This window comes from Epinephelus moara, chromosome 10, assembly GCF_006386435.1.
Source record: "Epinephelus moara isolate mb chromosome 10, YSFRI_EMoa_1.0, whole genome shotgun sequence".
Taxonomy (NCBI): domain Eukaryota; kingdom Metazoa; phylum Chordata; class Actinopteri; order Perciformes; family Serranidae; genus Epinephelus; species Epinephelus moara.
This window is the reverse complement of record NC_065515.1, coordinates 12,019,678-12,033,892: the sequence shown is the minus strand read 5'-3', so window position 1 is coordinate 12,033,892 and position 14,215 is coordinate 12,019,678. Positions and strand designations below refer to the sequence as shown.

Below are 14,215 nucleotides of genomic sequence, written 5' to 3'. Positions count from 1 at the left end.
CGTTTGGGGGTGGGTGGGTGGGGGGGGGGGGGGGGGGGGGGGGGGGGGGCACATTATGTCTCCATTCTGAGCAGCTCCCCAGAGGGAAATGCTAACTGTAATTACTGCAACCAGCTATTAAAGGCTAACCATCTCTGATAGCGTTGTCCCCCCGCTGTGATCTCGCCCGTATAGGTGTTATTAGACTAAAATTAGTCTTGCATAACCAGACGTATCTCACACTGAGCCAGTGCTGGGGAAAGGTCTAGTTGAACCCATCATAATTTCACACTTTGGGGGAAAACGCTCCAGGTTGTTTGTATTTCTGTAAACCAATCACAGTTGTTTTGGGTGGCGCTGTAAGTCCAGGACACAACGACGGTGTTGTAGCTAAATAGTGTTGGGAGGGCGCTCGTTATGGTGGTGAGGAGAGCGTTGGCTTTAAAATAGCTAAATCCGTGCAAGAGGAAATGCCGTATAAAACTTTAAAAGACGTGTAGGTTGCTAGCACAGGGTTTGTTATTATTGTTTTACGCACAGGGCTAAGACGAAGTGTAGAGTTAGGTCTGGCTATGCAAGACTAGTTTCATGTAGCAACAGGGATTTGAAAATGATGACATGCAGGAAGCAGAAGGGGAGGAGAGTTTTATCTGAGCTAGGCAATGGCAAGCTTAGACCAGCAGTTTACATCATGTGAGCAGCCAGACTAGACTAAAGCCCAGCTCACACTAACGACGAGACAAAACTGTTTTAGAACGCTGTAGAGAAAAATTGCAGCGGTGTGAACTGGCTGTCTGAGCTCAACTCAAACCAGCTGATGGTGTCACCTACAACTCAGCTGGTCAAACCGCTCTTGGCTGGTTTTAGAACCTAAGGCTCGTCGCCTGTTTCTAAAGCCAGTCAGCTTGTAGTGAAGTCTGCTGGTCAAGTCCAAATGACCACAGACGGCGTGTTCACTTGATGCGCTGAGCCCTCTGTTTCCATCCTCATGTGTGCCAGTGTCGGACGGCGGGTCGCTGCTGCTGCTCGCTGTATGTGCTTATGCCCCCCCCCCTCACACAGACATTTTCTCATTGACTAACTAATTGGTACTATTATACGCATTGCAAGTAGTTGCGTGTTTCAACCTGTCTCATTGCGAATCTTTGGTCTGAACTGGGCATAAAATAAAACATATGCACATTAAAGGAACAGAGGAGTAGACTCACATGTGCACCAATCAGTATTGTTTATGTTAAGGAAAGAAATTATGTGTTTTTTACGAAAGGGGTCACCTCTAGTGATGAACCCACAGAGAAGTATCACCTGACTCTTCAGTTCTTAACACATCAACAGACTGTGTTTTAGTTATTTTAGATCCTTGATTTTTTGGCCCACAACCTTCTGTCCGGGCAGCTATATTCAGCAAAATGGCTCTCACTCCCAACTTGTAATGTATACCAATAATTGGTCAGTGTCCTGAGAGGCAACAGAAGCACCTTTAAGCAGCAGTACGAGACGCACTGTGCTGTGTCATTTTTTTGACACTCTAAGCAACTGCCATAGCATAAAGAGCAAGAATACGTCAGTGTTGTATTTACAGCTTGTTGCACTGCCCCCAAGTGGCGGGAAACTAAATGAATGCAGCTTTAAAGTACTACAAAACTACAAATTACATTAACTTTTTTCCTCACGTCTGTAATCTCTCTCTTTTCCTCTGTCTTGCTTCTCTTCATCCTTTTCAGCAGACAAAAACCAACATCAGCAGGTTTAATGGCCTTTTCTCTAAACGTTGAGGGCCGTCGGGAGGATCAGTGATATCAGCGCTGGAGTCGTTTCATGCTGCTGGAGAAACCATTAGAGCCACACACTGCTGAGGATATGCAGCTATAAAGGGAGCGGGCCGGATCAAATCAGGCAGCGCACTGATATGTTTTGAAGCATTTGTCTCATCTGGCTTGGAACAGAGGTTTGATTCACTCTAACGCACATCTATCCCAACTAGTCATTTGCTCTGATATTGAGCCGTTTGGCTGAAATAGAGAAAGCAATTAGCAAAAGAGGAGATAAAGAGCATCTGTAATAGGTTTCTGTCTTGAGTGTTGGTGTTGAAAGTGCTCTTTTGTTTGCCTGTTTGTTTTCAATGAAAAAAGGAGGGGTTTCCGTGGTTCTCTCCAGGTAAATACTGAACTATTTTAATCATACTTTCTAATGAACTAGTATGACCTAGTTGTCTGTGCTTTTCGGAGCATATCACTCAAACATAAAGGCCACATCATGGCCAACACTCACTGAAATCTTTTCAGTCAGCAGTGATGACAGCTTCAATTCAGCTTTCTTATATTAAGTTTAATATCCTGATACAAATCTATGATGCACTTATTCCAAAATAATGTCATTTTGCTTGAATAAAATTCTCAAACAGCTCAAACTGCCTCGGCAACGAGTGAAATGCTATCACAGTAGTGTTTTGGAAAAACAAGGTTTTACGACTCCGGTTTAGGCTAATAAACTTGTTGAAATGTTTTCCAGTGTTTGAGATATTTATGATATTTTTGATGTGGAGGAGGTTTCAACAAGTGCAGACAGATGGTTTGTTGCATCTGTTCAACAGGTTTGGGGTCTGGTTGCCTCTTTTTATCTCTTCTTCTGGAGAACTTTTGACGTTTGCTTGTGTGTTTGCTGTGCACATGCTATCAAAGGCCTAAAGCAAAGTTTGCCACATTCGTAGTGATAAAAATAAAGTATAAAGACAAGGGCATACTCTAAATATTTTTGCAATAACTTTTATTAGTAATAAACACTTTTAGTTTGTCAGCCTTAGGAGGAAGCTTTGGGAAGGGCCCAAATCAAGAAAGGTGAGGATAGTGCAGGGTCTTGTGCAGGGAGCTGCTAGGCGTGGGCGGATTTTGAAACAATAGCCCCATTTCCACCAAGCAGTATGGTACGGTAGATGGTACCAATGGAACTGTTCCGTACCGTCCCCATGTTTGGTCCCCCCTCTGTTGGGGTACCCCGCACACAGATCTGGTACTAAAAGGTGGAGCTGTGAACACTGCAGTCTGTTGACTGGTCAATAGAGGACGGTCACTCTGCTCAGAGCTGAGCTGTGGCTGGTTTTGAAGCTCATGTAACCACTGTTCATACCGTGGAGAGTTTTACATACATACGTAAACTAAAACTTCACTGAAAGGATGTTTTGCTGCCTCTCACAGCAGCTGTAGTTGAGGAAAAGAAACTTCATTCACTGGGCCGACTGCTGGCAACTTTTAAGGTGGAACGTTTACTTGTAATGTTTCTCAGTGCATGAGTTGACGATGTGAATCCATCAACACCTTAAATTTCACTTTGACAACTTTGACCATCACTTTAGTTTTTATATGACATACACTTTTAGTAATGAGTGGATCTTCAAGAGTTTATATTGTAACAGACTGGGGCACGCGATGTTAACTGTATGGATTCTGACACTCTTAATGTGTTACGTCCACCTACAGTAAAAAGGTCTCTTATGGAAGTTACTTAGTTTTCCGTAATGTCAGTGAACGTGTCAACCCCTGACGCTGTGAAGCCCGTCAGTCAGTACTAGCACCTATGACAGTGATCGGTGTGAGACACCTGTGATTGGCAGAGGTTTGAGGAGGGAGGGTTGTTGTTATTCCTGCTAGTTCAAGTTTGTGTGCGTGTAACCGAGCAGCGGGAATTGTTGAAGTAGCCCCTAATAGAAAGAAAACCTTGTAAGTAGATAGGTTTGTTGTTTTGGGCTATGGCCCACAATAGCCTGTGTTACGTTAAGGAATAGAAAGCCAGCAAAACGAGTACATGCCTCTTGGCTTCATTGTTCAGGGACTCTACAATATACATTGAACTCAAAATCCTCAAAAAAAAAAAGCGCCATAGAGCGTCGTTCCTGTGGGCTACAGTAACACTAAACCCCTGAGCTTGCCTGAGAGGGACTAAATGCACAAACCCGATATTTTTAAATATCCCATAGAGACTCACTGCAGCCCGTTTTATTTTGTTCTGAAAATGTTGGTGAGCAACCCCGCTCTGTGGACGATAAACGAGGTGCAGATTTCGCTCTGTGTCACCAGTAATGAGGAAATAACAGTGTGACAACAACCCCGCCCACATTTAAGAAGACCGTTTGGAGTGGTAACACTAGGGTCTAGGTACCATGTCTGAACGGTTACTTTTAGATTCAAAAGTACCATACCAAAAGCATTTGGTGGGAACGGAGCTAATGGGCTCCTGAGCACAGATATGCAAAAGACCCCACCGCCTCTTCTGCATAGGAGCAAGGCACACAGACTTAATGGTGGTTTTGCCCCTTTTGTTGTTGTTGTTGTTGTTTTGCATCTCTTTGTAGTAGATACACATCTGTTTGTGGTCTTTTTGAGTCTCTCCCTGCTTGGAACCAGGGAAACTATAAAAGAAGTAAAGGTCATAACATCAGTGACACTGTTTACGAATTTGAATTAGAGCCAGAGCTTGGTGCCACATCGATTGAAGTTAATGGTGCACGCACGGCAAATTACCCTGTGACCCATCATATCTTTGTTGTTTCATCATTGACTGAAAAATCCTTTCACAAAAATAAAAGATGTGTGCGTTTGTTTTCTCTGTTATTTGGTCTTCAAACAGATCATGGCTCTCTCTGTCATTATGTGAGTAGAATGGGATCCAATGCAAAATCCAAGCGCTGTCCCTGACGCCATGACTTTTCCTTCTTTTATAGTTTCCTTGGTCTGTACGTGTTAATTTGAGTGACATTTTGCAGATGAAGGTGAGGGGGGCCCCTGACACTTTGGGTCCCTGGGCCTGTGCCCCGTAGGCCTGTTAAGTAATCCATCCATGCTGCTAGGACCCCTCACACACACACAAATGTGTCTGTCTTGATTGTAATAACGTCTCAGAGGGAATACCTCTCTAAAATAAATGTTAAAGGCACATGTTCTTTCACCTCCAATCAACCTGAAACACACACTGAGCCTGAGAAAACATTTTCAGGCTCCTAAAAACACAAATACACTCACAGAAAAACAGTGCCTTTAATATTTGTATTAGGGGACCATACTAAAGTTCAGGGGCTCCCGTAAACTACAGACTAATGCGCTGCTGTGTGGTAAAAAAAACATCTCCTGTCTCCTCCCAGGTGTTGAAAGGCCTCAGACTGATACAGAAACACACACAAAAAAACTGTCTGGACCTGGTGGCTGCTGCTCCTGGAACAGTAAAGGGATTACTTACAGACGACCTATAATCTATCTGGCAACCAGAAGTGTAGGTGTGTGTGTGTGTGCACGTGTGTTTGTGTGGTATACTTGGAAGCCAACAGCAGTAGGCCAGTGGTGAAACCAGCAAAATCAGACTGTCTGCATCTCCTTCTACTGTAATTTTCCTTAAATAGCAGTGATGTCATGTAAGCAGTAGCGTGCTGCTGGCGGCTGTGGGCAGCAGGGATCCACAGCGTCCAGGCCATGTTTGTCTAGTAAGGCTATGCTGTTGGGGCTGCTGGTGGAGGGCCAGGCACGGGGCCAGCAGTGGCGGATGATAATAGAGGGGAAGTGGATGTGGTGGGTTTAATCACACACTCTGAGGGGAGAACATAAAGTCTCTGATGCTGCCACTCTGCCTGTCTCAGCTCTTACTTCTTCTCTTTTCCATTTCTACTTTCTTTAAACTGTTGCTGTTGTGTCTGTGTGTTTCCAACCCCTGAAGAATGTAATGGCTTTATTTGGTTTAACAATATATGGTTGTAGTGTTTACTAAGGATACCTATAAAATCAAACTAATTAAAAGCATGAAATCAGATCCAATCATGAATGCAATAACAACTAAAACTAGTTAAACCTGGATTAATTGATTTTTTTCTTGGACACTTGGGGGCAGCGCAACAAGCTGCAAATACGATATTTACTTATTATCACCTTATAAAGTTGAAATGACGCATACCATTGCTTATTTACACGTTCATTGGACACAGAGCAACAATATCATTCATTTGGAGTCACTTCTGCCACCTGGTGAATGTAAGTTCACTATTAACTCTCCTTTTAGCTCTGCTTTGGTCTCCACCAGCTCCTGAGGGAAATATCTGGCTCTTAAGCTGCTAATCTTTGTCTGTCTGCTGTTTGGGTCGTGTAGAGTGGGGATTTAGAGCTTTTCCTTACAGAAGACTTCTTCCTATGGCGGCAGTAAACATGTTTAGCCATGTGTATTTTTAGAAGTGTGGCTTCTAGTGACGAGCCTAAACATAATTATCACCTGAATCTGCAGGTTCTCTCGGCTTTATGAAGCTTTGTAGCAAGTTTCAGCTCGTTGTTTAGCCGTCTGACAGCAACTTTACTGTTTGGTTCACTCTCACTGCTCTTATTGTTTTGGTCCCAATCACTACAATTGTGTATTTCTGCAAACCACAGATAAGTTAAATCTGTATGTTTCATATCTAGTAGATATGTTGATACCTTGGGTTTCTTTACCTTTGAAATTTTAAGTTTTATGATGTAACAACACTGTGGCTAACGTAGGGTAAAGGATGTGTTTTGGCTTAAAATACCCATTTTTGGTCACCACAAACACAGCTGGAAATGTCCCAACGTGTCGCCAAAAAATACCTGGTTTAATTGCCACATACACAACTGGAATTTTCCCAACATGATGTCAAAACATAGTCTTGTCACCACCAAATCAGATAAAAATGTCCTGACATGTCACCACAAACACAGCTGGAAATATCCAGATGTGTTTTTTTAAATTATCGGTTGCTGCAAATGTTGCGACATCTCATTAAAAATAACAGTGGTCTGCTGTCTTGCCCTGGTATCACACCATACACTATTCCCTCCTTCTCCTAATGAGAAGCTCAGCTCATATACGTGTACTCTGAACTACGTCACTGTAGAAATGTTGATGATACATATGAAACGTACAAATGTAACATATCCATGGTTTGCAGAAATGTACCTACAATGCCAACATTTTATTGCGGTGACTTGGCTGTTGTAGTCGTACCCAACACTAGATACGATGTGAAAGATGCCCTGGGTGCGTTGGTTGTTGATGTTCTAGAACATCAACTTGAGCCTGTTACATGCATTGTCTTCTTTCAAAATACACTTCGGTTTTCTCAGAGAAATTTACCCTTTACGTACAGTCAGAATAACCGCACTACGTCAGTACAACACCACAAATTGACGTTTTTTTTGTCAACAAAACTGACGCACGTGGTTGGGTTTAGAAAAAAAGAACAGGGTTTGTCTTCACAATCTTACAGGACACAAACACTGCTCTCCTGGGTGCAAATTGGTGTTTGTTGGACCCACCCACTCTTGGACTTCCGCCACCTTAACTTTCGTCCCTGTCCTGCCGCATTTCCCCTGATGCACCGAGTGAAATTAAACTACAGTATAACAGCACCCTGACACATATCATACCAACGTTAAAGGATGGCTTTTTCCGTCAGTGTGCTGGTTTTCGACGACTGCGGACGGAGTGAGACCGGGTTGTCATAGCAGGCAGCTGTTTTAAGTGAGAAAGCTAGAAAAATCCATCGTACACCACCTGTTCAGCACCAAACAGCAGACAGACAAAGTTAGGAGTTAGCTAGTAAATATACTGAAGCATTTAGCATTTAAAGAGCCAGATGTTTCCTTCAGGAGTTGGTGGAGACCAAAATCAGAGCTAAAAGAGAGTGCACTTACGTCAACAGGTTGACACAAACATGACTCCAAACGATGGTTGCGCGATGATGATGGTGTTTGTTTGCATTGTCAAAAACAATGTTCTTGTCTTTCTTTCTATAATGTCTCTCTGCTTACTATTCTGTGTATCTTCACGGGCTGTCTCTCTTTTTCTCTTATGCCTGTCTCTTCTTTGTTTTTATCTTCAATATCCAATTGAACTACAGTTATCACTGTTACCAGCGTTTTTTGTAACTTCTACGTAGCGTCTGTGAACCACTCATTTGTGTCTCTGCTTCTGTCTTTGCCTCTCTCCTCCTTTTTCTCTTCATCCCTCCGTCTGACAGCAGTGCAGGGTTTCATGTGTCTTGTAGCTCAGACTCTTATTCATCCCAGCCTGCTGAAGAGCCCACTGAGGAAACCAGTGTGGCGCTAAACCAAGCCAGTGGTCTGGTCAAAGGGAACCACATGTGTTCCTAACAGCCCTCTACACACACACACACACACACACACACACACACAGACACACACATACACACACAGTTTTGGCTTGACACAGTCCAGACCACAGAGAAGAAGAGCTGTGGTTCTGGGCCGGTGTGGTTGAGGAGCACTGCCACAGAGTGAGCTCAGGTGTTCTGCCCCGAGGTGAGCCGGCTTCAAATGTTTGGAAGCAAATGTCACAGAAAGTTAGAACATTTCCTCCACATAATGATCAGACGTTCTCTATGGAAGTTAATGCAAATTAGGGAAGTGTAAGTAGCAGCAGCTGTGACTCTTTGCCCTCTTGTACAATCAAACAGTCACACCAGGATGTCACTGAGTTTAGTAATGATTACTGAGGCCCGGAGTGACAGAATGTGCAGCAGCTTTAAAAAAAAAAAAAAAGTAATGGGATAGAATTTGTGACCTTTACAGAGTGATAACAGTGTAGCCTATTAAATGGATTTGCAGAGGGGAGCATTGGTGAAGGCCACAGTCTGATTTTATTTGACTTGAAGCTTGTAACAGTGGTTCTGGATAAGATGACTTTATGCAGAGAAGGACGGTAATTGGAAAAATTTACATGACTTCCTTTGATTTGACCATTTTTCTTTGCAGTAAAACTTACAGCTCCGAGACTGGCGAAAGGACAGATGAAAATAGAAGCTCTGTGTGACATTTTTAAAGCAAATATTAAATGTTTGCAGTGTTTCATTTCGGTACAGAGACAGAGCCGAGCAGAGGAGGAGATAAAACTGCAATTCAAAATAAAATTAGAATTTCTGGTTTGCTGAACACACACTAAAATGCAGATCCAACACAAACACATACGTCACAGTAAATGGCAACCACTGTTCAGTGTTTGGTGCCACTGGTGTAATGATGCAAATAAAAGAGCCTGAAAGCAAAACATCACATTAAATGAAAGGTCTGGAATGATGTTATTTGCCTCAACTTTAATTTATAGCGATAGGATCAACCTATGACCACAGAAGTTTGGATGGCTGGATGATTATGAATGAGTTAAAAAAAAAAAAAAAGGGGGGATTGCATGGGAAGCAAGAAAGACCACTCAAAAACATGTAAGGACAAAGAAGATCCGTGCAGACCTTAGTGATGGCGAGGGCGCACGCTTGTCCCCAAATCTCTATCAGCTGCTGCTGTCCAAACCTGTAGTCCCTCAGTAGCTCGTTCTCGATAGCTGCCGCCTCCCCTTTACTGTCAGACACAGAATAAGACACATGTTAGCAAGAGTTAGCATTGTCTGCTATCATCATTATCAGTTAAAAAAAAAATCACTGACGTAACTGTAAGTGGAGCTGTTCAGGGAGAGAATCAGTGGTGTGAACTGCAGTGTGAATCAAAATGTCCCTTCTGCCTGAGTGTACTGTACCAATGCAGCACTGACAGCCGGCCGACGCTACAAGATGCAGCTGGCATTTACAAGGTAACATTTGGTTTTTACACCAACACAGAAGTGACACATAATTGAGTGGCCGAATGAACAACAAAGTGACCCATAATACTCTACAAAAAAAGTATTTACAGCACGGCTAAATTGGTCCGCTTTACACGCATACATGCTTAAGTGGTTGTCACATGTCTGCTTGAGCAGTGAGCATAGCTGTAGGAAGCTTTTTAAGACTTTCTGTATATCAATTTCTGCTCATAACAAACCTTAACAGCTTCTGGGAAGTGCGGTCGTGAAACTCAAAACAGAACATGTGAGGAGGGGGACTCAGCTGTGGCGGTGTATACGTGAAAGCAGCCTGACGTTGATGTGATTTCAGCATTATATACCTGTGATCTAATGTTCACACTGTGTTTCTGAAGTGATTGTCCCTGCGCTTCCTGTGGCTGCTCTCTGCATGGTGACAGTGTGACTAATGCTGCTGTATTGGAGCCTGCTGTTGCTGCTTTTAGCACGGAGGTGTGTTTATATATATGTGTGTGTGTGTGGGTGTGTGTGTGTGTGACAAATGCAGCGTTAGGACAGCACAGCAGTGGGCCGAAGACCAGGAACGGGTCAAGTGAAAATCACTCATAAGGATCTGATTCTGTAACGTGGAGTGCATCCCTTTCACTCTACAGACACCTGGTGGTCTTCGTCAGTACTGCAGCTGGATGATGAAACATTCACTTTCAGGTAGAAACAAGTCTGGATGTCCACTTTGCTGTACTTTAAAACCTCTGACAGAAATGTGGAAAACCTCTACAGCAGGAGAAATAATGCAGCAGCTTAGACAGTTATTATATCTTTGTGTCTACCCTATTAACCATCAATCATCTACACTAATGCAGACCAATAAGAGCACATAAGAGAGATCGATGCACAACATCAATATTGTGCTCCTTATCAGCACTGACTCAGTGGCGTCGCTCTTATCTGCTTCAAATCTTTACCTTTCAAACAAGGCAAAGAGCTTTTTGCATAAGTGCAAGAGTGTGTGTGTGTGTGTGGTGTTGACATAACCAGACGCTGATGTTGCTGTATATGCAACCACCACATACAACAGATTTGTAAGATTATAAAGCTGCATACAGCGGAATGAAACTGTGATGGAAGAAATGTCCTGTATAATAATAAAGCTGTGTTATGTCTCTGTCTCTCAGTCGTTATTCTGCACCATTTACCAAGAAGAAACAGAAAAGAACTTGTATTATTTTTCTGTTTTTGCTGACTGATTACAGTACAGGGCTGCACCTGAAACTCTGCATGTCCTTGTATGTGTGTGTGTGGGTTTGTGTGTGAGAGAAGCCAGTGTATCCAAGTGGGGTTTCTGGCATTTACCTGTGCCAGTGGAGCGGCAGCAGCTGTCACCCACGGCTCACCTCAGGGATGTTTCCTGAGTCACTGTGACAAGCTGATCTTTGGAAAGTTCACCTGGGTCCACAGCTCTGCGCTCGCAGCACCAGAGCTCCTTAGCAGTTTTAATTGAGTCAGAAAGAAACTACATGAGATTGGCTGTTTTAATTCTGTCGCCTTTAAATCAGAGAAGGGAAATCAATCTGTGTGAAACTCCCAAATCTGCTGTGCTGTTGTCAGTAGGTGGGGAGCTCTGATTTAGAGCACTGATACTATCACAGTAACTGTGCTGCTGCTGAACAGGCACTCACTATTGATCTTTAACATTTCTGACAGAACAAAGTGTTGTGGGTGTACAGCTCAACAGCTGCTACTGTTAGACAAGAGGCTCAACCACAAGGGAGCAGCACACAGCGTCCAGGACAGACTCAAGACAGATGGCTGTTTCACGCCACATACTGCATGTGTTTTCTATTGCCAGCTCTTATCATGCTGATCATAAGTCATAAGCAAACATTTATTCACCTGGAACTGCTGAAGCACACTGCAAAAATGTAACCAGTCATTTTTGCATTTAAAATGTGCAAGGGCTGAAAGCCTCAACACCAAATTGCTTCTGCAGGAAGGCAAGTATGCAGCTATAACCCTGCCCTTGGTTTTTGAAAATATGTGCGCAGGTGTGTGTGTGTGAGCATGTGTGGTGCAGCTGCAGAGAAAATAGGGTCTTATGAGTGTTAGCTTGTGTTGCACCTGTAGCCACAGCCACGCAGCCTCTCTCCCAGAGGGAGGGTTGATTTCCCCATGCTGTGTGCGATGTGCTCCTGCGGTGTGTGTCACCTTCATTGTAGCGATGCTCAACTGTGATCACAACCTGCTTAATGAGTCTGTTTACCTTACACTTGAGGTGAGGTAAAATGAAACTTTAATGGCCCCTGTGGGGACATGAGGACACTGCAGTAGCAAATAGCTGGAGCGCACACAGCAGAGATAAAATGGAATATAAATAATTATGGAGAAGTTGGGGGTCATAAAAAAGAATTACACATGAATAAATTATGGTCTGTGGATGAAAGTATGACTCGTAAAGTGTTCAAATCATGAGCAACACTCTATCATCAGCTCTTGTTGTATCCAACATTTTCATTGAAAGTGACAACCTCATATGTATAAAATATAGCAACACAAAAACTTCTGTTGATGCTATCCAAAGCAACAGCCCTGCCACAGATTCAGTGAAAGCAAAGTAGCACACAAACATGCTAAATTTATCCTGCAGTGTCAGCCAAGGAAACACTCAAACAATGTGTTAGAGTCTGTATATAGTCTGCAGCTGTGAAGCATCCTTGTATCATATGAGAGGTGAATTCTCCACTGAATATCAGAAGGGCTTCTATTTTTCTAACATGCGAAAACTGAAATAGCCACATTTTCCACCCCCTCGCTCTCAGTGTGCCTAATTTCCACCTTTCCCAGCACAATGTGTTGGTGAGATAAGGAGTGAGATTAAAATAACTGGAAGTGAAATATGGCCGTGGGCATCTTTTCAACTTCCTATTGGACACTTGGCTGGAGGAGCTCTCTGTTTCAGGTATAAGTATGCCCAAATATTCAGGAAGTATCAAATTCATTGTATTGAATGTCAAATAAATGACATAATTATGTCATACTATGTGATAAAATATTAAATTTAAAAGATAATGGTATCATACTTCATAAGAAATCATTACAGATCATAGTGTAGTATCTCATCAAAGAAATAATTATAAAAAACTATTATATAGTATGTCATAACAAATAAATTTAAACAAATAATACTATAGTATCCATTAGAACGTGATAGTTTAGCATACAAAAAATCCAATGTCAAAAAAACGTCATAGTATAGTACATCGTCAAAATATTAAAAATACCATAGTAGAATGTGTCGTCAAAATAAAGCTAAAACTCATACTATAGTATGTCATCAAAATATTTTAGAACAGTCATAGTACAGTATATCGTCAAAATGTCACTAAAAGTCATAGTATAGTATGTCATAAAAATATCATGAAAAATGTCATAAAAGACTGTCATAAAATATGGAAAAATGTCACAGTATAGTAAGTCATCAAAATATAAAATGACATTATAGTATAGTATGTCCTCAAGTTTTCATAAAAACTGTCTTGGTATAGTATGTCATCAGTATATTGATAAAAGGTCATAGTATTGCATGTAGACAAAATATCATTAAAAAAAAATGTGATAGTACAATATGTTGTCCAAAATCATGAAAAAATGTCATAGTATAGTATGTCGTCCAAAATCATAAAAAAAATTCATAGTATAGTATGTTGTCAAAATATCATAAAAAACGTCATAGTATAGTATGTCGTCAACAATCATGAAAAAATGTCAAAGTATAGTATGTTGTCCAAAATCATGAAAAAAAAGTCATAGAATAGTATGTTGTCCAAAATTATGAAAAAATGTCATAGTATAGTATGTCGTCCAAAATCATGAAAAAATGTCATAGTATAGTATGTCGTCCAAAATCATAAAAAAATTCATAGTATAGTATGTTGTCAAAATATCATAAAAAACGTCATAGTATAGTATGTCGTCAACAATCATGAAAAAATGTCAAAGTATAGTATGTCGTCAACAATCATGAAAAAATGTCAAAGTATAGTATGTCGTCAAAAATCATAAAAAAAATCGTAGTATAATATGTTGTCCAAAATCATGAAAAAACGTCATAGTATAGTATGTCGTCCAAAATCATGAAAAAACGTCATAGTATAGCACATCGTCCAAAATCATGAAATAAAGTCATAGTATAGTATGTCGTCCAAAATCATAAAAAAACGTCATAGTATAGTACGTCGTCCAAAATCATAAAAAAAAGTCATAGTATAGTATGTTGTCCAAAATCATGACAAAAAACGTAATACTATAGTGTGTCGTCACAAATCATTATAAAAAATTCATAGTATAGTATGTCATTCAAAATCATGAAAAAGGTCATACTATAGTATGTTGTCCAAAATCATGAAAAAAAAGTCATAGAATAGTATGTTGTCCAAAATCATGAAAAAACGTCATAGTATAGTATGTCATTCCAAATCATGAAAAAACGTCATAGTATAGTACGTCGTTCAAAATCATGAAAATAAGTCATAGTATAGTATGTCGTTCAAAATCATGAAAAAACGTCATAGTATAGTATGTCGTTCAAAATCATGAAAAAACGTCATAGTATAGTACGTCGTTCAAAATCATGAAAATAAGTCATAGTATAGTATGT

General features: G+C 41.1%; 1 protein-coding gene across 1 annotated transcript in view; it reads right to left on the bottom strand.

The window, feature by feature from the left end:
* Window positions 1-14,215, bottom strand: part of yjefn3 (YjeF N-terminal domain containing 3) — a 77,242-nt gene that overhangs the window by 16,442 nt on the left and 46,585 nt on the right. Inside the window, exon 2 of the mRNA XM_050055969.1 lies at window positions 9,233-9,341. Coding sequence (XP_049911926.1) covers window positions 9,233-9,341 — 109 coding nt within the window. The remainder of the gene's footprint in view (window positions 1-9,232; window positions 9,342-14,215) is intronic.